Source organism: Manis javanica, chromosome 15 (genome assembly GCF_040802235.1).
Source record: "Manis javanica isolate MJ-LG chromosome 15, MJ_LKY, whole genome shotgun sequence".
NCBI lineage: Eukaryota > Metazoa > Chordata > Mammalia > Pholidota > Manidae > Manis > Manis javanica.
In genome coordinates, this window is record NC_133170.1 from 75,788,326 (window position 1) to 75,814,254 (window position 25,929).

Genomic DNA, 25,929 nt, shown 5'->3' on the forward strand with positions numbered 1-25,929 from the left:
CAGGCTGCCCTGGGGAATGGGTGTGACGCTGGGTGACACGGCTGTCTTCAACCAAGGGCAATTCCCAAAAAGGGCCGACGGCTGAGGGCTGGTGACTGGGGGGGCGTCAGCCAGCAGCAGCCCTCACAGCTGGGACATATCCTTCCGTCCTGAAGGAGGGTGGGGTGGGGCCAACTGCAATAGCCCCCTCTGGTCTAGGACCTAACACTTGTCCTCTCCCTGTCACCATTTCAGACTCATCAGCAGAGTTGTTTCTCCTGGACGCCTCTTTCCAGGATTTTTAAAAAATTGCAGTAAAAGGCACATAACCAAATTTACCATCTTAACCATTTATATGCATACAGTTCAGAACTGTTAGTATATTCCTAGTGGTTGTGTCATCCATGTCCAGCACTTTTTCATCTCACAAGACAAACTCTAGCCAGCCATTAACCAGCTCTCACTCTCTCCTTTTCCCCGACCTTTGCCACCACCATTTGACTTTCTGCCTCTAGGAATTTGACCTACTCAAGGTACCTCATGTACGTTGAATCCTACAGTAACTGTATGTTTGTGACAGGCTTATTTCACTTGGCATAATGTCTTCAAGGTGAGTCTATGTTGCAGTGTGTGTTAGCATTCCTTTCCTTTGTAAGACTGAACAATGCTCCACTGCAGGAACAGACCGCATTTTGTTTATCCATTCATCCATCACTGGGCACTTGGGTTGCTTACACCTTTTGGCTACTGTGAATAATGAGGCTATGAACATGAATATAAGAAATACAAATATTTCTTCAAGGCCCTGCTTTTAATTCTTTTGGATACAAAGCCAAATCTAAGATGTTTTTATCCAAGATGTGTTCATCTCCAATTGGCTTAATTCCTTCTAGGCCCAGATAGAGGTGAGGTTGAACTACCTACTGTCTTCTCTAGGAGGCAAATCTTATAAATCAGAATATTCTGCTGGGATCAAGTTGTTGGATATCAAACCTGGCTCATGATTAATTATGAGCCAATGTGTGCCACTGTCCAAGAGTTTCTGTTTTTTCCACCAAAGGGAAAGAAACCATCTGTAAAGGAAATTTCCCACATGCTGCTTGAACTGCATCACCTTTTATTATCCTAGCCGCCAAGGTTAGTTAATCATAAACAGGGCCTTGAAAAATAGTCCCTGTGGTGAAAGAAAGTAAGGCAGACAGGAGGCCCAGTCATTACCACGCAGAAGCTGAGGAAGGCATCTTTGTGATCCTGAGGGCAAAGCAGGGGCTGACGGGGAGAAGTAGACACTGGGAGGAGAGTTTGGACAGAGTGGGGAGAAATGTTGCCAAGACTATAATGAGTACATCATTTTGTTGGCCTGATTGTACTAGTCTAAGCAATACAGGTTTCCCCCATTATCCAAAAGTAGAGCATTCCTGTGAAATTTTTCGTAAGCTGAAATGGCACAGAGCAAAGAGACAATTACCATTTTGCAGAAGTGACAATCCTCTTCCAATGTCTTTCAGAGTAAGGCGGATTGTTTCTTTTTTTTTATAAAAATTAAAAAAAAAATTTTTTTTGGTAGCATTAATGTACAATTACATGAGCAACATTGTGGTTACTAGACTCCCCCTATTATCAAGTCCCCACCAAGGCGGGTCTTCTCTAAGAGCAAAGTGCCACAGAGCAAACTCTCGGAGAGTGGATGAAAAATCTGTACCCAAGCTTTCAAACAGCAAGAAGAAAAAGTATATTCTTCATGGATTTTTAAGAACAACTCAGCTTCTTGTCTAGGACTTATACATTGGAACAAGCACATACACCTCAAGGCTTATTTCTTCTGTATCTATTAAAGTTTAATCCAATCTTCATGACTCCAACCGAAAGTTAAAAGTGGCATCAGATGTCTTTTGAGCTTTTCTTCACCCCAGGTAGCCAGCTGAAACAGGAAAGTGATAAAAGTAAACCTCAAATTGGGAATGCATTTTCTTAAGGAAATTCTCAACTCTGCAACTCACCCACACAGAGCTATGTGCAAGTGGATAATTGATACTGAATATATTAATGGCAAAATCGTATGCATGCTTCCTAAAATAAGCAGAACTGTACCACAGTGATTGGGAAGGAAGCTTAAAAAATAAATAACAGAAAGAACTTCCTACCACAAAAGACTCATTTTTAATCATTTGAAATAATACTATATGACTAGGCTAGTCACTTCCAAGGGTGTGTTTTTTTTATTAAGGTATCATTGATATACTATCTTATGAAGGTTTCACATGAACAACATTGTGGTTACTACAGTCACCCATATTATCAAGTCCCCCCCACACCCCCATTGCAGTCACTGTCCATCAACATAGTAAGATGCTATGGAGTCACTACTTTTCTTCTCTGGGCTATACTGCCTTCCTGTGACCCCCCTACATTATGTATGTTAATCATAATGCTCTTTAATCCCCTTCTCCCTCCCTCCCCACTCCCCTTCGGTAAGCTCTAGTCGCTTCTTGGAGTCTGTGAGTCGGCTGCTGTTTTGTTCCTTCAGTTTTGCTTTGTTGTTGTACTTCACAAATGAGGGAAATCATTTGGTACTTGTCTGTCTCTGCCTGGCTTACTTCACTGAGCATAATACCCTCTAGCTCCATCCATGTTGTTGCAAATGGTAAGATTTGTTTTCTTCTTATGGTTGAATAATATTCCATTGTGTATATGTACCACATCTTCTTTATCCAGTCATCTACTGATGGACACTTAGGTTGCTTACAGATTTTGACTATTGTAAATAGTGCTGTGAAAGTATAAGGGTGCATATGTCTTTTTGAATCAGGGACCTTGTTTTCTTTGGGTAAATTCCTAGGAGTGGAATTCCTGGGTCAAATGATATTTCTATTTTTAGTTTTTTTGAGGAACTGCCATATTGCTTTCCACAATGGTTGAACTAATTTACATTCCTACCAGCAGTGTAGGAGGGTTCCCCTTTCTCCGCATCCTCACCAGCATTTGTTGTTGCTTGTCTTTTGGATGTTGGCCATCCTTACTGGTGTGAGGTGATATCTCACTGTGGTTTTAATTTGTATTTCCCTAATACCAAGAATGTGTTTTGAAGAGATGCATCAACCCTAAAGGTTCCATTATTAGGGTTCGATGTGTAGTGAGCTATAGGATGACTAAATTTGGAAATTTTACCTGCTTGGAACATCCATTTTTATGAGAGCAGTTGTATGTGATACTGAATGTGTTCTCAGGTTTGTACAGTAATTCTATAGCTTAGATGACTTGCCTGATGTCCATTTCAATAAAAAGAGAAATCAGCAATAACAATACAAACAAAAAAAATCCAGGGCATCTCTGACTTTCCCCATAGTTCTCCCTTTAGTTGGCTGAAACATGGACAAATTTGAAACTTCCTTTCCCTTGTTCCCTTCAGCAAAGATGAGATCATGCATAATTTTCAAAAGCAGCTTCCCTCCTAAACACAGGAAGTACCAAAAACAAGAAAAAAAAATTGCGAAGTTGAAAAATAGAGAGCTGAGTTTCCAATTCTATAAAAGATTGCTAGCTTACTGAGACAGCTGGTTCTGATCTGACACCTTGCTCAATTCCCTCACTTAATTTTTCTGCTTTTTCTCCTCTGGCTCACTGACCCAACAGGGTCCCACTCACTCAAAACTTGAAGGGATAAGTTAATGGACGGTAAGTGAGGCGGATGGCCCAAACCTGTGTGAACAATGAACTTTTCACTCTTCTGCAGGTGGCTTCCACATAGAAACACTTCCCCATTCCTAGTAAACAGTATAGGGTTCATTTCTTAAAGGAACAGTTTGTGGTCCTACCTAATTTAGACCACCTATTACACAATAATTTAATGAGCTTCGACAATCCAACTTAAATCCTGGAGAACTTAATCTTAGCTATAAAGTCAAATTCCATTTGTGTGAAAAGTCATTTTTATCCTGGAAGCTGCAGCTGTCTGATGCAAAATTGTATCTTTCACTTTTCATGCACAGAACTTCTCACAGCTGAAACAAACTGTCCTGATCAGTTTTCAGTCATCTCAAAGAAACCCAGTTACCATAATAACCTAAGTGATAAATTAAGGGCAAAACTTTCTGAGCATGTTGTTTCTACATGTTGACATAAATGTCCAATATAGTGGATGAGTATAGGTTAACAGAATAATTTCTGTTTTTATGGTGTCACGCTGGAGGATTCCAGCTCAGGCATGTTCACTCTGGATACGGTGAGATCAAATAATGACAACGGAACTGTTGAGGGTAAAGGTCTTATACCAAGCTTATTCTCCTGGAGGCAGGGCCAGAGCCCCAGTCACATGGGCATCCACCAGTCTGCGTCTGCATCCACATTGTGCCTCTCCTTGCAGAGCACTGGGTGGAGCTCTTTATGTAGCAACACAGTCAGTAATAGCACATTGCTAACAGGTGTGCAAGCATGTGCCTGCGAGCTTTGCAAATGCACAGTGGGCAAGCACATTAGGGTCAGGTGAGGATTGAGGATACTGGCCATAGTAACTTCCATTTTCCCTTCTTGTGGTTAATGAAGATACAGTGATAAGGCAAAAGACACTAATGAAAAGCTCATTTGTGTATCATTGATTCATATTTGGATGTTTACCCTGGCCACACCCAAGCCATCCTATATAAACTACATTCTAGCCCACCACCCTACTTTAAAAAAATTTTTTTAGAGTCTGTAAATTCAGTAAATGATTCCAGAGTCAGGCAACCAGCATTTTCAGAAAGTTTTCTTTGATATTTAATTCAAATCCTCAGTGCAATTAGAGAGTCATTGATCACCACTGTGATGGTTAATTTTAGGTCAACTTGACTGGGCTAAGGGCTTCCCCCATAGCTGGTGACACAGTAAGTATATCTGGGTGTGTCTGTGAGCAGGTTTCTTGGAAAGATTAGCTTTTGAATAAGAAGATTTATAAAGAAGATCACCCTCACCTACACCACTGGACATTATAATCCCTGAGGTATGAACAGAGCAAAAAGGCAGAGGAAGGGTGGATTTGCTTTTTTGCTTTAGCTGGGACATCCTTCTCCTCCTGCCTCAGGCATTGGTGCTGCTGGTTCTCAGGCCTTTGGACTTGGACTGAATTATACCAGCATCTTTCCTGGTTCTCCAGCTCATGGACAACAGATTATGGGTCTTCTCAGCCTCCATAATCACATGAACCCAAACCTGTGAAATCTCTTATGAGAGAACCAGGGACTGGATAATGTCCAGTGGTGTAAGTGAGGGTGTATGTGTATGTATATATATATATGCAGTTCTCTGGAGAGCCCTGACTAATAAAACCACCTTCACTAAAATAACACAGGGTATGCTATTACTTATCTGAGGTTAAATAGTTATATTCACTCACACTTTCTTTGTAAGCTCTATTTACCAACTACATTTTGTGATTCTCTGAACCATCCACTAGTTTTATCCACATCATATATTGACTAACAATTAGAAAGAAGCAAGGTGAATGGTGGCTAGTCCCTCTCCTTGTTTCAGGTCCCTTGGACCAAGCCTAGTCTGGCCAGAAAGAAATAGTCTATGTCTATCCTAGGTTCAGATCTGCTCCATTTCCTGTTACTCTTCTGCTCTCCCACCAAACTACCTATATCCTGAGACTTCTATTTTAGTCCAAGAACTTCTCTAGTCTCACCCAAAGTCTTGAAAATCTCATAAAACCCCATGATTCTTTAAAGGGACAGTAGACAAAACAGTAGACCTGAGAGGTGGCAACAAATGGGCCTCAAATGACCCAAATTTTTTTCCCTAATGGCCGATCTCAGTCAATTCAATTTCTACAATTTGAGAGCATTCCTTTGGATGTCAGCAATACATTTCCAGGAAAGTTAAAACATACACATGTGTAATGCATTCATAGTCATTATCAGTCATGACTTAATAGGCATCAGTAAATTTATCTTATTGGTTACAGTAACCCTGACAGTCCCTAGGAACTTGAAGGCTGGGTTATGTGAAGACCAGAGCTTAGGGCTACTGCCTGCATAGGTGCTGGCTTTGTCTTGCCACAGTAGAAAACCCTGAGGGTATGGGGGTGCTTGCAAGCAGAAGAGGGGCACCAAAAAAAGAGGCAAGAATAAAGAACTAAGATAAATCCTTCCCTACTTTGATCACACTTTGAGAATAAGAGTTATGCTGGTTCCAACAGAAAAGAAGCATATATTATGCACATTCACAGTTTATATAGTGTTCTGTGAGGTCAGACTTTATTTACAAAGAAATCTCATAAGGTAAAATAATTCTTTGGAGGATTTCCCATCAATAACAAGATTGAATTTATATAGTATAAGGCATTGTTCTAAATACTTTGCATGAATGCATTTATTTTATCATTACAGCTCTATAAGGTAGGCACTGTTTTTCAGATAAGAAACTCAAGTTCAAAGACATCTGTAGTCTTCAAGACTTAGGTATCTTATCTTGCCAGCACATCAAGAGCAGGTCCATAATTAAAAACTGGACTCACGTCGATTAGAGATTACTAAATTCAATGTTCAAAACCAGGATGTGAAATTATTAATTTATGATGATAAATCTAAGACCATGATGCTGAGATTGGCATGACTATAAGCAATCTTCCTTGGTAGGCAGAGAAGCCAGATTACAATCAGAACGCAGTTACAGGAGCATATAAATAGAACTAAGAGAGTTGGATGAATGAACTAAAAAAGCATCCCTCAGCCTTCTTGGGACAGCCTCATTAAATGTGTCTGTAATGCTATCTGTAACGTAGAAGTTTATTTCCAAGCCATATTTTAATAGGAGTTCTGATACTTACCTCTACGATGCTCCTTTTTCAATGCTTCCAAATAGATGAACTTCTCTTCCGATAGACAAAATTTTTTTAAATTGTGTTGAACCCCTGAATTCAGGCCTTGTTCTGGCTTAGGAGTGACTGTATCTATATATTCTGATACATTGTATATTTATTTTAGAGATCTCTTTTGCACCACCAAATTAGTCTGATTCGTAAACTCCATAGAGCCTAACATAGTCATCACACAAGGCAAGTCCTCAGTAATGTTTGTTGAAAGGATGAGAAGGAATGAATGAATAAATGCAACTCAATGTCAGATGACTTAAAAATAGCTCTCCCATCACTATGGAAAGCAGTATGGCAGTTCTTCAAAGAATTAAAAATAGAATTACCATATGATCTAGCAATTCCATTTCTGGGTATATACTCAAAAGAATTGAAAGCAGGGACTTGAAGAGATATTTGTACACTTGTGTTCATAGCAGCACTATTCATAATATTCAAAAGATGGAAGCAACCCAACTGTCCATCAACTAATGAATAGATAAACAAAATATGATATAAAGTACAATGGAATATTATTTAGTCTTAAAAAGGAAGGAATTTTGATCTTTGCTCCAACACGGATGAAACTTGAGGACATTATGTTAAGTGAAAAGCCAGGCATGAAATGACAAATACTGTTTAATTCCACTTGTATCAGGGACCTAGAATAGTCAATAGTCATAGCGGCAGAAAGTATGATAGTGGTTGCCAGGGACTGGGGAGCGAAGGGAATGGGGAGTTAGTGTTTAATGGGTATAGAGTTTCAGTTTGCAAAATGAAAAGTGTTCTAAGGTGAGATGGTGGTGATGGTTGCACAAAAATATAAAAGCACTTAATGTCACTGAACTGTACACTTACAGATGGTTAAAATATAGTAAATTTTATGTTATGTGTTGTCTCCCCTGAGGGGGATTGCCCCTGGGCAAGTTCACTCTGGATTCAGTGAGACTGAATAACAACAGAACTTTAGGTGTAAAGAGTTTATACCAAGCTTTACTCTCACAGTGGCAGGTCAAATACTGGAATCACATCTGCCTGTGGGGCAGTCTGCGTGCAGCAAGCCTGCAGAGCACTGGGCAGAGCTCTTTATATAGTAACTCCAACAATAATGGCTCATTGCCAATATGTGTATAAGTATTAGCCTAGCAGTAGGCCAATTACATCATCAAGTAGTTTAGGGTCAGGTGAGGATCCTGGCCATAGGAGCTTCCATTTTCCCTACATTCCACCCCTCCAGAATTCTCACCTCACAGTGCATACACCCTTAATCTTCCACTATGGTACCTGTATAAGAAAGCTGGAGCATTGCAACCAGATTCCACAACAGCAACAGGATAACAACACATACAGATAACAACACATACAGAAACAATTTAAAAATTATAATAATCCTCAAGCCTAAGGAGACTGATTGCCACCAAGTGATCATTCCAGCTGTATTCAAACCAGTTCTACTCAGATGAGTTCATGACTCACACCTTCCACAGGAGAAATCAATCTTCTGTGATGGTTCCTGTGTGAGAAAGCTGGAACCTTGTGACAACAAAAATTATAATAATAATAGTTGTCTTCAAGACTGAGGAGATCAATTGCCACCAAGTGGTCATTCCAGTCCTAGTTCACAATTTGCACTTGAGGCCAGTAGTGGTACTGATAGGGAGCTCCATGCACATCCAACGAGTAGCAGTTTTTGCTATGGTGTGTGCCTAATCCACAAAAACATTAGAGAAGATTAACCTTAAGGGTGATAAGACAGATGTTTTAATGACACTCACATAGGCAAATCTTGCCCATCAGGTAGGATGCATGCAAGAGAGTGGCCCTGTGATAGGACTGTGGCAGGAAGGAGGGGACCTGTTTGGGTCTAGTATACCATACCTTTACCCCTCTCCCTGTGGGGGTTAGAGAGAGGTCTATGTATAGTGCTACTGGAGGCACATGCATGGCCATAAAGATAAAACAAAACTCCCCAGTAAGATGCTTTTACCTTCCGGCCATTTAGAATACACTACCATAATCTTTGGGGGCCACTCTGCCATTACTCCAGGAATACATACGAGGTCAGCCTATAGTCTTGTACCCACCCCATGATGGGATAGGTGGTTATTCCTTTTATTGGGGCCATTCTGGTAATGGGATCCATAGCCAGCAAGGTATGGTACACAGCAGCCAACTGTTTCTCTGCTAAGGTGTACTGTACCTCTGCGCCTTTCCAGAGTTGCGACAAGAATCCTCCTATAGGTTAGCAAGTTCGTTCAAGCCACTGCCAGAGGCCCCAGCCATAACTGTCTTCAGTCACATGGATATCCAGCTCACAGGGCTTTGATGGGTCTATCACACTCAAGGCCTGCACAGCCTTGACTGCCCATTTTGCAGCACTAAAAGCAGATGCACATGCCTTATTCTAGTCCCATTTGACACCCTTTTGTACCAAATGGTATAAGGGCTTCAGAATTTGTGCCTAGTGCAGGTTAAACACTCTCCAGTGACCTAAAAAACCTAAAAATTCTTGTAATAATGCCACAGTTGAAGGGATTGGGAAGGCCTGGACTTTATATATGATAACTTCTGGGATAACTTTAATCTTACCTGACCAGATGACCCCCAAGAATTTGACTGATAAACCGGTCTCTGAATCTTGGTGCTGTTCACAGCCCATCCTTTCTCCTATAGATATTGCAGCAGTCTAGGTGCTACACCTTCTAGGTCTGTAAGCAAATCTGAAGTAAGCATGATATCATCAATATAATGGTCCAGCTGCACCATTGGCAGTTTCTCCCATGCTGCCAAGTCCTGGGCTACAAGTCTGTGACAGATGATAGAACTGTGGAGGTACCCTTGTGGGAGGACGGTGAAAAGTCAATTGCAGTGCTTCCCATGTGAAGGCAAACTTTTCCTGCCTTTCCTGTTCTGTATCAATGGAAATGAAAAAATTAGCAAAGTCTACAATATAATGACATGTCCCTAGTTCATGACTTAGGGTGTCCATAAGGCCTGCAATAGAGGGGAAGGCAACACACAGTGGGAGTAACACTTTATTCAGTTCTCTGTAATCCATGGTCATATGCCAGGAGCTGTCCAGCTTTTTTACTGGCCAAACCAGGGAATTAAAAGGGCTATGGGTGGGCTTTATAATATGCACCTTCTTGTTTCTCCAATTTCTTTATGTCCTCCAGGCAATTTGTATGGCTCAGTGTTAGTCACCCACCAAGGCACAGGCAAAGCTGTGGGCGGATGCCTAGCATATCCCCTCAGAACTGCCTTCACCCCATATATCCTCAGTCTGAACTCACCTGCAGTGGTCTGCAACCATAGGCCCTGCAGGATATCTATACCCAAAATATATATGGGAATGGGAGAGACATACACAGTATATTCCTTTGGAGATAGATGTCCTATTATTCCCAATGAGAGTTGGGTTTGTTTCACTCTGATAGCCTTACCCCCATAAACATCTATAAAAATGGGAGTTCTCGGAAACTGCTTAGAGTTGCCATAAATCAGTATGCATTCTGCTTCTGTGTCTACCAGAGCCAGGACATGTTGTATACTTACTGGGGACCGATTAAATGGTATTTCAACATGTGTCCTCCAGCCCCACCTGGTTCCCCAAGGTGGGTGCCTTGACCCTCCCCTCAGTCAAACTGTATCACCCAATCATCTTCCTGTGTGGATTCAAGCAAGGTCAGCTCACTCACCAGCTGGAAGTCTTGCAGGCATACAGGCTGTGCTTGTGGCTCTGTCTCTGGTCTCCACTTCCTGGTCCTCAGTGGCCAAAACTTCTGCTCTAGCTTCAATTGTTGCCACAGCTCCAGTAAGGTTCTCTTTACTTACCATCCAATTTCTCTCTGTCTGCTCCTGCCCCTATTAAATCAACATCTGGATCCTGTGACCCTTCCTCTCAGTAGCGGACTGTACTCCCTTCTGTGCCTGCATTGCTTCCACCTCCCCCAAATCTGCCATGGTACTGGTAACTGCATTTTATGGGCTTCTCTAAGTAAAGGACAAGAATGATCACTAAGGGCCCAAAAAGGGATGAGGGAGCTGTTTGCAGCACCATATTCCTCATTCTTGCCGTAAAAAGTTCCTCATCCAGTCCATAATTTACTGGGTTATAACTGGCATTTTTCATGCCTAACAACTGTAACACCTATTGGGGCTCAGCATATGCGTGCCATCTAGCAGGGGAGGGTGGTAAGTCACCCTGATTGGGCCACACAGAGCAAAATGTGGCCATTACCCACTTGAGAAGTGAATGATTCCCTGGGGTCTGGTGTACTTCTGCAGTCACTATCACAGGGCAGGATGAGTTGTCATGGAAGCCAGCTTTCCCATCTCTGATCCAGACAGAATAATCCCATCCACCCCTATATACCAAAGGCACAGGAGCCAGGCTGATATGGACTCAGGGTTTCTGCCAAAACCAGGAGCCCAAATTCACCAACTGCACCTGTGTATATGGGCAGAGGATAGAGTGCTCCGTGACCTTGGGAGGGGACTGCACCTCTCCTAGAGGAATCTGCGGTTGCTGCACCTTTATTTTCAATAGAGGAGGCGCTGGTGCCTCTGGCACCACCTTTACCTCCTTGTTCTCCCCAGCTCCTCCTCCTTTTCTGGGGCTGACAGCAGCTTTCTTATTCTGCAGGGCCCCTCCTCTGCTGCATCCTTTACCTTTTCCACAGTGCCTCACAGTGACACTATCTCAGTCTTCAACAGCTCTCTTACCTTTTCCTCAATACCTCACAGCTGGCGTTCTCGTGCTGCCTCTTCTTGTGCTTCTTGCAGGAGTATGTTTTTCCCCTTCATGGCCTTTGCCTCTTCCACAGCACCTTGCAGCACGGTTGTCTCATCCGGCAAAGAATCTTTTACACAGCACCTCGCAGCTCATGTTCTCGTGCTGCCTCTTCTTGTGCTTCTTGCAGGGGTATGTTCTTCTCCTTGATGGCCTTTACCTCTTCCACAGGGCCTCACAGGGGTGCCATCTCATCCTCCAACCAGTGTTTTACTTCCTCCACAGCACCTCATGGCCTCCATTCTTGTGCTGTCTCTTATGCTACCATTACATCCTTTACCATCTCCATAGCACCTCTCAGTGAAGCCATCTCAAGCATCAGTGAATTTTTTTCTTCCTTCATGACCTTTACTTCTTCTTGTGCTTCTCACAGGAGTGCATCTTCTCCTTCCTGCCATTTCCTAGCACTGTGAGGAATAGCCAACCCATGGTTCCTGCTGTTTCTTTAAGGAATTCCCTATTTGACCTCCTCTACTGCCTCAGGTGTCACCTCCACCTCACCCAAGTCCCGGGGAGGGGCTCAATCCTCTAGGAGGCAAGCCACCTCAGACCACATGCCCAATGGGGGATACCCAAGTATCTTGCCATCCATAGGGGCAGCCTGCTGAAGTACCCCTCCCATGAGGGCAGCTTAATCCATTCTTTTCTGTCTGCAGTGAATCCTGCAACTACTAGCTGGTCGTCTTCCCTGAGGGGGATTGCACCTGGGCAAGATCACTCTGTATTACATTACACTGAATAACAACAATGGAATGTTAGGGGTACAAGGGTTTATACCAAGCTTTATTCTCATGGTGGCAGGTCTAGAGCTGAAATCATGTCTACCTCCCAGGCATTCACAGTCAATCTCTGTCTCTGCCTCCAGGCAGAACACTGGGCAGAGCTCTTTATATAGCAACACTGACAATAATGGCTCATTACCAAAGGGTGTGTAAGTATTAGCCTATGCAGCAGGCCAATTACATCAAGTAGTTTAGGGTCAGGTGAGGATCCTGGTCATAGGAACTTCCATTTTTCCTACATGTGTATTTTACCATGACTTCAAAAATAATAATAATTCTTCCATGCTGACTCACAGCTTGTGTTTTTAAACCTGAGCTGTTTCCCCAAGACCAACATATCACCTCCTTTATTTGTCCTCATGTATTGCTATGTATTGTCCTGTTGAATTTCATTCTGCTTGTGACCTCCTATTATATGGTGTCCCATATCAATTATACTATAGAGTTGTGTAACAAAGAACACAGCATTTCAGAATAAAACTGCAAACAATATTGTCACTATTTGCCAATTAAAAGGACAGACTTTCAATCAAGAAAATAAATACTTTTTTCATGGTTGGTAAACAAACCAATTTGACATTGAGTTGATATCAACTCTGACCATCTTAACAAAGTTTTTTTTTTAGTGCTATAAGAAACAAATCTACCAGCTGAGTGCAGTTGAACAAAATCATTATAGGATTAGCAGTTTTCTAACCCACTTACTAAAAAAAGCTGAATCACTCAATTGAGACCCCAGGGAAATACAGATTTATACCTCTGACGTATTGCTCAGTTTTTCTTCAATTAAATTAAATTCTGTAACCAGTTTTTGAGTCCTTGCCATCTCCTCTTTTAATTGGGTAATTTTGCATGTCTGCTTGAATATAAGCCTTTGCAAATCCTTGATTTTTGTAAATGCAAATGTATTAAAAAAACATACAAACAGCTTTCTTCTATACCATTATTTTTCTAAACCCATCAAGAAGGCCTGCTTCTCTCCCTAATCTTTTCCTTTATTAGACTAGGGGTGAGTGGGTGGAATGGGCTGTCAGGAAGAAAAGCCCTATTCGCTTTTACTGCAGATAGCAATTGGGGAAGATAGGGAAAATGGTCACTGCACCTGTAGTCACACTGGCCCAGTAAAGGACAGGAGCTTCTGTTCCCAGGCATGGAGCTATGGTTAGCTCTCTATTTCCTACTGCCAGGCTTTCACCAACGCTTTTCCAAACAAAGAAACCAACCTTTCAAGTATTCTAGCCCTTCTCCTCCATCCACTGTAGCTTCCTTTAAGAAGCTTTCTTCCAGATGAGGAAACTTCATTTTCAAGCCCAGTGATATAATTCCTGACCAATATCTCATCAACAACTCACTCTCTAATTGCTATATTTATACTGATTACATGCTTGTCTTATTTCCCTGTATAGGCCAGATGTCCTTGGCCATTGCCAAATCAAAAGGCCTAATTGTGTGATTATTTCTGTTTCCTTGGTTTTCCTGTTCCTAGCAATAACACCATCATTCTGTTTCCCAGGTTAGTAACTTCAGAGGCATCTCTACATCCTCTTTTTTCCTCACTCCCTAATATCAGTCTCCAGATCCTAGCAATTCTTTCTTCATAACTTTTCTGATCTCTATTTTCCATTTCCATTGTCCCTTCCATCTAGACCCTTCCAGCAGCACTATGGCTGGTCTCCCTGATTCCCAGCTCCCACCCTGAGTTCACCCTTAACACCAGTACCAGATTAAGCTGGATCTAAAGCTTTATTCAGATCACTTCCCTGTTAAAATCTCCAATGGCTCCCAGTTGTCTTTGGCTTAGCATTCAAGGCTAGATAGATGGAAAGACCACAGGTTTATAAGCAATCCAACCTCTGTTCAAGACCCAACTCTGCCCTTTACTAGCTGTGGGATTTAAGGTAAGACCCTTAACCTCTCAAATCCTTGGTTTCCTCATCTATAAAATGGGGGTAATAATACCCATCTGAAGGATTTTTGTAGGGTTTAAACAAGATGATGTAAGACAATCCTTTGGCCACCCATAGTAGGCACTCAATAAATGTCACTTTCCTTCTTCCACAAGCCAATGCCAACCTACCTTTGCCTTTATCTGTACAACTTTTTCTCCCCCTGCTTTGCTGTTCTCCAAACACAATTCCTGGCCCCTGTGTCTTTGGAGGAGCTCTTCCCTCTACTTGCCTTGCCTTCCATCTTTGTCCAAGAAATCCTCTATGTCTTTTAAAGGCCAACTTCATCAAGTGTTCTTTTATCAGTTGTGTCAAATATTGTCAGTGGGAAGTGAGAATACCTTGCCACTGACATTGCTTAGAATTGCCTCATAGTGATAATAAAAAACACACAGACTTTCAGTTTTAAGCCGTTGTATCTAGTAGCATCTCTCTTCTCTGAATTCCAAAAAACATATAGCCTACTTTATAAGATGTTTGAGATACTGTTTACTATAATTTAATATCACTTATCACATTACTGAACATGTTTTCTATTCTTTGTTAAATTGTAAACTTTTTGAGGGGCCCCAGGGGACATTGAGAACTACTGGTTTACAGGATGAAGCCTCATAGCATATATGTGTTTGTTCCCCCTACATAATATCTAACACCACAGCTTTTATATGATTAATGTTCTGAATAAACAAAGAGCTTAATGCAAACTATGCAGACCATGCTCATTTGTAACAAATCTAGAATTCTGAGATCAAGACCTTTTTTTTAAACATCTTTTTGAGTGAGCACTGACTATAAAACAATGTGCTAAGTGCTTTACATACATTATTCATTCATTATGGGAATGTACCAAGTTCCTACTATATGCTAGGCACTGTGCCAGGCCTTAAGAACACATTGGTGAGCAAAATTATTTACTTAACCAGTGCCTGGTTGTCAGAGAGGTTAACTTGCCCAGAGCTATATATTCAGTTAGTAACTGGTAGAGCTTCATCTTGAAACTGAGTATTACCCTAAACTCACGTTCTTAACCACTCTATTGTACTTCTTTTACTGAGAGCTATAAACAAGCCACAGGAGACCAGTGAATGTCCAATTTGACTACACCTTGTTACACAAGCAATGATGGAATCTTCCTTGTGGAAAGGGATCATGCTTTCATAAATCCTCAAGGTCACACATGTTAATACCAAATCCATATCAACTTCCAATGGTTACTCAATAAACATTGGCCAACTGCCTTGAAAACTATACAATCTACTTGATTTCCTTATAACTTAGGAATTAAAAAATTAATTCACTCATAAAAATATTGAATTACCAATAAAAGATTATTTCTCCCAGTCGCCATCAAGTATCAAGATTAAATTGCCAATATTAGCTGGTACATTATTACAACCATCTTCTCAGAATGTGCCTACACCTCTCACTCCTAGACATACACTCCACACACAACTATAGCTATATTCTGCAGAACATGCAATTAAACCTGACTCTTCAGAAAATGATTCCTCTGATCACAGAAAGATACCAAGAGGCCCACAAAGGCTTTTTACTAAGATTTAAGAGTAGTAGTAACACTAACTATGAAAACTAGACTAAGGAGGAATCCACCAGAAAAAGTTTTCAGTTGTCCTGGCAACTAGATACTATAGTATTTCCTGCTTCTACAATAAGTTTACTCTGAAATTGGCAAAAATAAAAGGAAAAATGGGGGGAAACTTCACTTAAGAAACAGTCTTAGTAGGTATAAATAACTTGCCTGCAAACAGATTAAACCAGAAGGTGATGTGGAAAGAACAAGATACAACAAATGTTCGCAAATTCTTGCAATGAAATAAAACTAGGAAATGTCTTTAAAACAGCTTCAGATAAATGATAATATGTAGCAAAAACACATCAGCAGCGTGTTTAGGGCCAAGATCATTGAAAAGAAGGAGGAAAATGTGAACACAGAAAATTAAATCACAAATCTTTCTAGAGGTGGGCTTTCAATGAACCAAAACTAGCCAACTGTTGAGCATAAGGCAGTCATTTTCTGATAAGCTTGGGCAATGGAGACAACCAAATCATGAGAAGAGGAAGGAGTAGAATAAGGGATAATTTAGTCAACACTGGGAAAAATTCAGCCCAAAACAGAAGGGGTTTCTGTTGTTGTTGTTATTTGTTTCCCTAAGTGGAATGGCTCTGTTATGGGCTGGTTTCCCAATGAGAATTCTGAAAAACAGCCAAAAACCCCCTTGGGCTCACATCATAGTCCCTCTTGTATATAACCTATTTATGTCTTTCTCAGGCAACAAACCACATGGGCATATAGTAGAAGCCTGTTGTTTTAGATCAGGATTTCTCAACCTCAGCATTACTGACATTTAAGGATAGACTGTTGTTGTGGGAGGCTGTCCTGTATATCACAGGATGCTCAGTAGCATCTCTGGCCTCATCCCACTAGATGCCAATAGCAACCCCCCAGATCATTTCTCTCAATAACTCCACACACCCCAACTTTATCCATTTGTGTACGATCATCACAATTTTGCCATATCCAATGCCTATATTATTATTTGTTATTTTTATTGAGTTGAGTCACTTTTTAACTTAATACATTTATTTTAAAAGGAAACAGACATATAAGAAAAGAAGATACACATCAGTTAGGAAAGATCATGGTGTCACAAGGAGAGTCTCTGCTTAGGTATTTTACATACGTATTTATTTATGAAACACCCACTTTGTACCTACCATGTGCCAGACACCATTTTAAGTGCCTTAAGGATATGAAATATTTTTGTCTTAATAATGACCTTATTAGGTCAGTACTATTATTATCCTCATTTTATAAATGAGAAACTGAGACAAAGAGGTCCAAGTGTCACTCCTAAGTGGGATTCCAACCCAGGCAGTATGGCTCCAGAGTCCACAGTCTTGATCAATAAGGGATAAAATTGGAAATGTCTGTGAGAAGGGAGAGAGATGGGTCTGGAGCTGAAAACAAAAGTAGCAAGGAAATACTGGGTCGACGTAAAAAGACAGGGGACCTAGAGTGTTAAGCAAATCCTTGGGAAAAAGGAACTCTCACTGGAAGAAGAAAGTTGGGCTGGATTGGTGGTAGGAAAGAGCAGAAACTAAGAGAGAGGGAGTCAGGGGTACGGGCAAGTGAGGTTTCCACTGAGTAAAGAATACCAGGCAGAGAGAAAAACAAGCTGCTTGGCACAGTTGGGAAATGGGGAGGATGAAGGTGGAAATCAGGCAGATTAGTGATCTGGGGAAAAAAATAAAAGGGTGTGTGGGGAGGGAGTCAAGGCCCAGGAGAGGACCCTGGGAAGGGTGAGGGGAAAGGTGTGAAGGGGCTGCATAGGTGGAAAGGTAGAGACGGGAGGAGCAGTGCAGTTGAGATGGGGCTTAGAAGGGGTCCCAGCAGGGCAAGCACATCCACACTTGCTAAAGACTGACACTGGTAAGCGCCAGCCACTGAAGTTAATATTTTACCCTCAAAAATCAAGTTGCAAGAATCACTGAGGGTATACACACAACATTTTGCAAATTGTTGAGCCAATTCATCTCCAAAAATAATATAAGATGCTTTTGGGTAACGTTTGAGAAATTTTGACTTTTATGTTCCCACGACTAGTTCCTAAATAAAATATACAACTAAAAAATGCAAACACACACTTGGAATTGCTGAATGAAAATACCAGGCGTAGAACTGTTTTATTGCATGTTTTGCCAGTCCCTCATGTTTCTTTAGCACTTGACTTTTTAAAAACAAATTTTCTAGAAAATGTTTTGTCTTTTACACATTCCAGTTTTTGCAGATCAAGATGTTAATAAAAATGAACAACTTCAGGAAATGTGATGAGTGTTGTCTTATTTGGAAATATCAGGATTTCTAAGAAAGAAAATTTCATGTTTTGCCCTTAAGGATGTAACAGCATTTACTGTGGAAATCCATCCATGGCATGTTAAGATGGGTCATACCCAAGTTCATATGGAGATACCAAAAGCAACACTAATGCAAATACATTTAAGGGAATTTATAAATGATGAATAAAATGTGAAGTGAGACATTGTTAAACTGAGAGCAAACACTTTAGAGTCAGACAGGCCTAAAACACTAGCATCATGTAATAGTATATATTGGTATTACATACTAGCATTAAAAGGTTGTTAGGAGGATTACATGAAATGTTATATAAAGGATTTAATGAATATAATTCTAAATATATTTTAGCTATTATTCTAGGATGAAACAGAATAAACTAAATAATATGCTTCTTAGCAGCCTGAGGGTTCTCATAACTTTTATGAGTTTTAAATCCTGGCACTAATTTCTATAGGCAAGTACTTTTTAATCCTTCTTAGCTCAAGTCTGACCTAATGATTTTGAGTGACTCTAAATCAACAGTTCTTAAAGTATGATTCACCAATTCCTGAAGGTCCCAAAGAGCTTTTCAGAGGGTCTATGGAGTAAGCACTATTTTAATAGTAATTGCAATGATAGTAATTGTAACTTTATTAATAGTCAAACTAATTTCATAATAGTAGCTGTCTAATATTATTTTCATTTTTCACTGTGTTGACATTTGCACTGATGGTGCAAAAATAGTGATGGGTGATACTACTGATACTTTAGCATGAATTGAGGCAGTGCTACCAAAGTTTACTGCTAGATATGTTATCCTTCATTACCATGTGCTCATAGGGAAAAAAAAAAGCTAGTTTCACTTACGTATGTCCTGAAAAAAGTACTTTTATTAAATCCTGACCCTGTTTAGTATATGTGTTGCCAAAGTGAGTACATACACATCTTTTTAATATTGCATGTGATGAAATCAGAACTACCCATAAGACACTTCTACTGCTTTCCTAAGTACAATGATTGTCTTGAAATAAAGCTCTTGTACCACCATTTGAGTTATGAGCTAAACTAGCCATGTTTTTCATAAAACACCATTTTTACTTGAATGATAAACAAATATGTACTAGATTTGGGTATTTGGCAGACGTTTTCTCAAAAATTAATGAAGCAAATTTGTTACTTAAAGGAAAGCAATTGACGATATTGTTACGAATGATAAAATTGAAGTCTTTAAGTGGAAACAAGAATTTTGAAAAAAAACTCATTATATGCTTTAGTGAATTTGATAGCTTGCCAATAATTAAAGACTTTTATGGTGATTTTATATTCATATATAAATATACAACATGCATGAATATTGCTTATGTGTATAACTCAGTGAATGGATATTTTCCAAACGACCAATATGTGCTGTTACAGAATCAATCATACATGGATAAAAGAGCCATTCAAAATGGAAGACAGAGTAATGAATTTCCTTGATATAGTTTTAGATTCCACAATTCAACTAACCTTTAAGAAGCTATTACTTGTTGAATTTTGATGTAATATCAAAGAAAAATATTCACAAGGCTGTGAAAAGGCTCTTAAAATATTCCTCCTTGACCCATCCATATCTTTGTGAGACCAAATTTTCTTCATATATTTCAATCTAAACAAAATATCACAATATTGAATAGAGAGGCGGATATAAAAATCCAGTTTTCTATAATTAAGCCAAACATTAAAGTGATCTGCAAAAACAAAAAATAATGCCATTCTTCTCACTCATTTTTTATTTGGGAATAACATATTTATTTTTCATAAAAATACATTATGCTAATGTAATAGGTTTAAGACTAGTATTTTAAATGAATTAATATTTTTTAAATTTCTCAGTCTTAATTTTTAATATGGTAAATAATAATATTTAAACCTGTATAACGTAAGGGTTTTTGAGATCTTCAATAATTTTTAAGAGTGTTAAAGAGCTTCTGAGACCAAAAAGTGTAAGAACCATTTTTCTAAATGGTTCTTCAAATGCAGGCTGGTCTCCTTTGTCTATTTATGGGAAGATCATACTTAGGGCAACCTTACAATAGGAAATGATCACTTCCTAGTATATTAGGCAATGGTACACTGCAAGTATCTTCAGGAGCTAGAGTTAGCACTGTAATAGTTCATCCTTACAGTAACAGGTGAATCTAGTAGAGTGGACCATTGAGTTCAAGAAAGGCAAGCCAAAGACCTTTTTAAAAAGATAGGCTACAAGTCTTTATCCAGGAAAAATAAATAGCTGACATCCCTTTTGATTAGGAATTCTATGCTCTTGATATGTGTGTCTCTAAATAGATTAGAGAGAAACTTGCCCTTTAGTGGTCAAAAAAGACAAAAAGGTAAGGCATCCAAATTGGTTAAGAAAGAATTAAAACTCACTATTTGCAGATGACATGAAACTATATATAGAAAACCCTAAAGATTCCACCAAAAAACTATTAGAACTAATAACTGGATTCAGCAAAGTCACAGGATACAAAATCAATATACAGAAATCCATTGCATTCCTATATATTAACAATGTACTAGCAGAAAGAGAAATCAAGAAACTAATTCCTCACACCAGTCAGAACGGCACTACCCATTCCACAACTGCATCAAAAAGAATAAAATACCTAGGAATAAACCTAAGGAGGTGAAAGACCTGTACTTTGAAAACTATAAGACACTGATGAAAGAAATTAAAGAAGACACAAATAAATGGAAATCCATCCCATGCTCATGAATAGGAAGGATTAATATTGTCAAAATGGCCAGCCTGCCCAAGGCAATTTATAGATACAGTGCAATTCCTATCAAAATACCAATGGCGTTTTTCAATGAACTAGAACAAATACTCCTAAAATTTATATAGAATCACAAAAGACCCTGAATAACCAAAGCAATCTTGAGAAGAACAAAGCTGGGGATATCACACTCCCTGACTCCAGCCTATACTACAAAGCTACAGTAACCAAAACAGTATATGGTACTGGCACAAGAACAGATAACATGAATCAATGGAACAGAATAGAGCACCCAAAAATAAACTCACAAACTTAAACAATACAGATTATATAGAAGACATGAAACCATAAAACCCTCGGAAGAAAACACAGGCAAAAATCTCTTGAACATAATAAGCATGAGCAATTTTTTTTCTGGATACATCTCCCCAGGCAAGGGAAACAAAAGCAAAAATAAGCAAGTGGGACTACCTCAAAAAAGTTTCTGTATAGCAAAAAAAATAAATAAATAAACAAAAAAAAGCAACTACCATATGGGATAATTTTTTGCAAATGATATAATCTAGTAAGGGGCTAACATCCAAAAAATGTAAAGAACTCATATGACTCAACACCAAAAAAACAAATAACCCAATTAAAAAACTGGGCAGAGGACATGAATAGACATTTTTCCAAAGAAGATATTTGGATGGCCAACAATGAAAAGATGCTCCACATCACTAATTATCAGGGAGATGCAAATCACAACCACAATGAGGTATTACCTCACACCAGTCAGAATGGCCACTACCCAAAATATAAGAAATAACAAGTGTTGGCAAGGATGTGGAGAAAAAGAAACACTCCCACGCTGTTGGTGGGAATGTAAACTGGTGCAGCCACCATGGAAAGCAGTATGGAGATACCTCAGAAAACTAAACATAGAAATACCGTACAATCCAGTAATTCTACTTCTAGGAGTTTACCCAAAGAAAACAAAATCTCTGACTTGGAAAGATATATGCACCCCTATGTTCACTGCCACATTATTTACAATAGCCAAGATATGGGAGCAACCAAAGTGTCCATCAATAGAAGAAGGATAAAGAAAATGTGGTACATATATACAATGGCATGTTATGCAGCCATCAAAAACAAAGAAATCCTGCCTTTCATAGCAATATGGATGGAGCTAGAGAGTATTATGTTAAATGAAATAAGCCAGGAAGAGAAAGACATATACCACATGATTTCACTTACATGTGGAATCTAAAAACAAAGCAAAACAAAATGAACAAAATGGCAACAGGCTCACAGACACTGAGAAGTGACTAGTGGTTACAGTGAGAGAGGGGTTGGGGTGAGTAGGTGAAATAGGTGAAGGGGATAAAGAGGCACAAAATCTCAATCATAATATAAATTAGTACATAATATAAATTACAGGGATGAAAGTACAACATAGAGAATAAAGTCAATAGTTCTGTAACATCTATGTTGACAGATAATAACTTACACTGGTTCCAATAAAAAAGTGAACAAAGCCAGCCCTGAGGATCAGGACCTTTAGGATCTCACCTTCAGGCTGAGGGTAGAAAGTCATGTGTATATATGAATAGCAGTAGGCTCTGAATCTAAGAAAGAATAAAAACCATGAGAAACTGACCTATTTCAGCCTTTTGGTGTTCTGAAGTTTCCATTTCAATGTGGTGAAAAGAATCAAAGTATGATTTAATTTAAAAAAGGATTGTTGTCTAAAAGGAAAGGGAAAGAATCGGGGCCAATTCTAGCTTCAGATGAGATTGTTTCTGAGCATAGGAGATAGATGATCACCAATGAGGTCAAGCAAGAACGTACTGGAATCTCTCAGCATTATTCTTCCTTTTGATCATTGCAGGAAGCTTTCCTGATACCACCTCTTATAATGACCTAGGCCATCTTGGTTACAAATTACTATTCATTTTCCTTAAGACTTCTCACATATGAGGAAAGTAAAGAATAATAATTTACATGAACCCTGGAATCAGACTGCCAGGTTCTGATTCTGTAATAATGACCTGGGCAGATGACTCCATCTCTCCAGACCTCAATTTCCTTCTCTGTAAAATCATAAGAGTGACAGTATTTTTTAGGTTCTTGTGAGGATTATCTAAGATATTGCGAATATAGAACGTAACACAAGACACAGCATATACTGAGTGCCTAATAAACGGAAATAGTATTAGGATTGACTCTTTGCTTCATATTCCTATCTGTAAGCAGTCTTTTCCGTTATTTCTCAGCATTACTCCTTTCTTTCAGGCTCTTGATCTCCGAGGTTCTGGTCCCTCGTATCCCTGAGTCATCATCATTAAGATGCCGGGTTTCTGAAATCATCCCGCCTCCTGCTCGCTAGGGCTCCCTCTCCTGACTGCTTAGGTCTCGTGAGGGCCCAGACCTAAATTCCTTGACTGCGAAGCTCTCTCTGGGCTTGGCCATCGGTCTTGGAGGAATGTCCCCAGGCCTCCTGGAGCCACCTAAGGGTCGGCGACAAGACTGAGCCCCAACAGTCTGCGAGACACACCCCAGCACAAGAGTGGGAGGGAGGCCGCGCACCGAGGTGAGAAGGAAGCCGAGGACAAGCGTTCTCACCAAGGTGAGAATGAAACCGGGGGCGGATCCGTGCGCCGCGGTGTGACAGAGGCCGGGGGCGGAACCACGCAAGGAGGTGAAAACGAGGCCGGGGGCGGGGCCGCGTCCCGAGGTGACAGCGGAGCCACACCCCGAGGTGAGCGTACTGGGGGCGGGGCCACACGCCGAAGTGGGAAGGCGGCCGCGGGCGGGGCCGCGCCGGGGAGTCTCCTGGACCGTTAGGGAAGAGCCAGTCGCCTCGGCAGGCGGCGCGCGCGCGCGGCCGGCCCCGGGCGTGAGGCCGCGCAGGGGTTAAGGCCGCCGGCGCCACCTGGGCGCCGCTGAGGAGACCCACGAGCCGGCGAATCCCGCGCGGGCGCGGCGAACAGGTGTCCGTGCGCGTCAGGCGCCGGCAAGGGGCGGGGAGAAGGGGGCGCGGCCGGAAGCCCGGGGCGGGGAGCGGCCGGCTTGGTGAGCAGGGAGAGCTGAAGGCAGGAAGGAGCTCGCTGGGCTGCGCGGCGCGCGATGTGGAGCCGCCGCCTCGGCGACTGCAGCCGCCGCCGCCGCCGCCGCTGCTGCCGCCAAGCCGAGGAACATGGAGCGCGGCTGCAGGGAGCGGCCGCCCGCAGCAGCAGCAGCAGCGAGCTTCGTAGCGACAGCGGAGCGCAGCCCGCCCCGTGAGGCGCTGTCTGGGCGGCGGCGGCGGCGGCAGCAACAGGGCGGCTGAAAACCCGGCGGCGGCGGCGGCGTTCCTCCTCGCAACCTCCCCTCCTGCTTCGTCGCCCCTCCGTCTTCCCTTAGCCTTCCCTTTGCCACCCCCTCCTCTTCACCCCGAGCGCAGAGCAGCTGAGCCCGGGGGCGGCGGGAGGGGGCGCGTGCCGCCGGCGCGGGGTAGGGGCGGGCAGGGCTCGCGGGGACCCGGGGGACGCGTGCCGCGGCGCGAGGCGAGGCGCGGGGCGCAGGCCGCGCGGCGGAGCCCCTCCCCCCTGCAGCCTGGCGCGCGCCGGCCGGGCCGCACCGCTGCGGGCTCCGCGCGCGCGGGCCATGTCCGCCTTCTGCCTGGGCTTGGCCGGCCGCGCTTCAGCACCCGCAGAGCCGGACAGCGCCTGCTGCATGGAGCTGCCCGCCGCGGCCACGGACGCAGTCGGGAGTCCATCCGCCGCCGCCCTCATCTCCTTCCCCGGGGGCTCCGGGGAGCTGGAACTGGCATTAGAGGAGGAGCTGGCGCTGCTGGCGGCCGGCGAACGGCCCTCCGACCTCGGCGAGCATCCTCAGGCCGAGCCCGGGCCTCCGGCCGAAGGGGCCGGACTACAGCCGCCCCCCACCCAGGACCCCGAGCTGCTGTCGGTGATCCGGCAGAAGGAGAAGGATCTGGTGTTGGCAGCGCGGCTGGGCAAGGCGCTGCTCGAGAGGAACCAGGACATGAGCCGGCAGTACGAGCAGATGCACAAGGAGCTGACAGACAAGCTGGAGGTGAGGCCGTCCCTCCTGGGATGGGTGGGAAGCAGGGGGAGCCCAGGCGCCCGCCCGCCGGGCCCTGGGCAGCTCTGGGAGCCACTCACTCACCCTGCCCACCCCAGCCTCACGGAAAGCCACCTGAAAGACGGGGTAGGATGGAAGGTTTCGGATTATCAGACCAGGGATTGAACCCACCTCTTTCCCACTATGCTCACCGCAAATGGGTCCCTGCACAGCTCCAACCACTGTGGCCATTCTGTATATGTACTGTACACAGCATCTAAAATAGCGCTTACAGTATGACTAATTTATACACCACTGAGGTGATGTCTGCATACAGAGAAATGAGAAAGTCGGAAAGCATTTAAAATATGTTCCAGGTTTTCAGAGTAGTTAATCTCTAATCAGGGTGTTAGCCTAAAGCTTTCCAGTTTTGGCTTAAGGCCTCCAGATGCCCTTGTCTTAACTTCCCAGCAGGTCAGAGCTGTGGAAAACAAGTGCCCCTAAAGGAAGGAGCTTTATATATAACCTTCAAATACTCGGGGATTAGGAAATGTGGTTCCATTGCAGAAATCGGGGGGTGGGGGTGGGGGTGTTGCTCAGCATGTGACAGTTAGTAGTGGATTTAATTTGGATCTCAGTATTTATGTGTATTTAAACAATGCTTTTCTGTGTTCTGGGTCTTACATATGCAGTTGGATGGTCATTTGCAACCTAAGAGAACCATATGACTTTATTATTATAAAGACCCCTTAAAGCGTGTGTAAAATTTTCTGCCAGTTCTCTGGACCAAAGTTCTTTTGGAGCTATGCCTGTTTGTTTTCGTGCTCTTAACTAGAAGGATCTTGAAAGTGGGACGGAATGCCAGCATTCTAAAAATTAGATTTTCCGTCGTGGGGGCAAGGGACAGCATCTATGGTGGTGGAGACCAGCTAATTTTTT

At 42.1% G+C, this 25,929-nt stretch overlaps 1 protein-coding gene and 1 long non-coding RNA gene across 7 annotated transcripts in view; one reads left to right on the forward strand and one right to left on the reverse strand.

Annotated features, from left to right (window-relative positions):
• Window positions 1-1,775: 1,775 nt before the first annotated feature.
• LOC140846354 (uncharacterized) lies at window positions 1,776-25,455 on the reverse strand. 2 transcript variants are annotated; one of them, XR_012125356.1, is made up of 3 exons: window positions 25,183-25,455; window positions 9,398-9,718; window positions 1,776-1,900 (listed from the first exon to the last, which is right to left on the reverse strand). It is a non-coding gene; the product is annotated as an uncharacterized lncRNA (long non-coding RNA). The 2 variants fall into 2 exon arrangements; XR_012125357.1 differs by lacking the exon at window positions 1,776-1,900 and adding an exon at window positions 7,369-8,514.
• BICDL1 (BICD family like cargo adaptor 1) overlaps window positions 24,332-25,929 on the forward strand; it is an 84,704-nt gene continuing 83,106 nt past the window's right edge. For all 5 annotated transcript variants that reach the window (XR_012125350.1, XM_036993111.2, XM_036993112.2 and 2 more), the window contains exon 1: window positions 24,332-25,002. Coding sequence is in view for 4 of the 5 variants with exons in the window: in XM_036993111.2 (XP_036849006.2) it covers window positions 24,574-25,002 (429 nt within the window). In the remaining variant the exon portion in view is untranslated. The remainder of the gene's footprint in view (window positions 25,003-25,929) is intronic.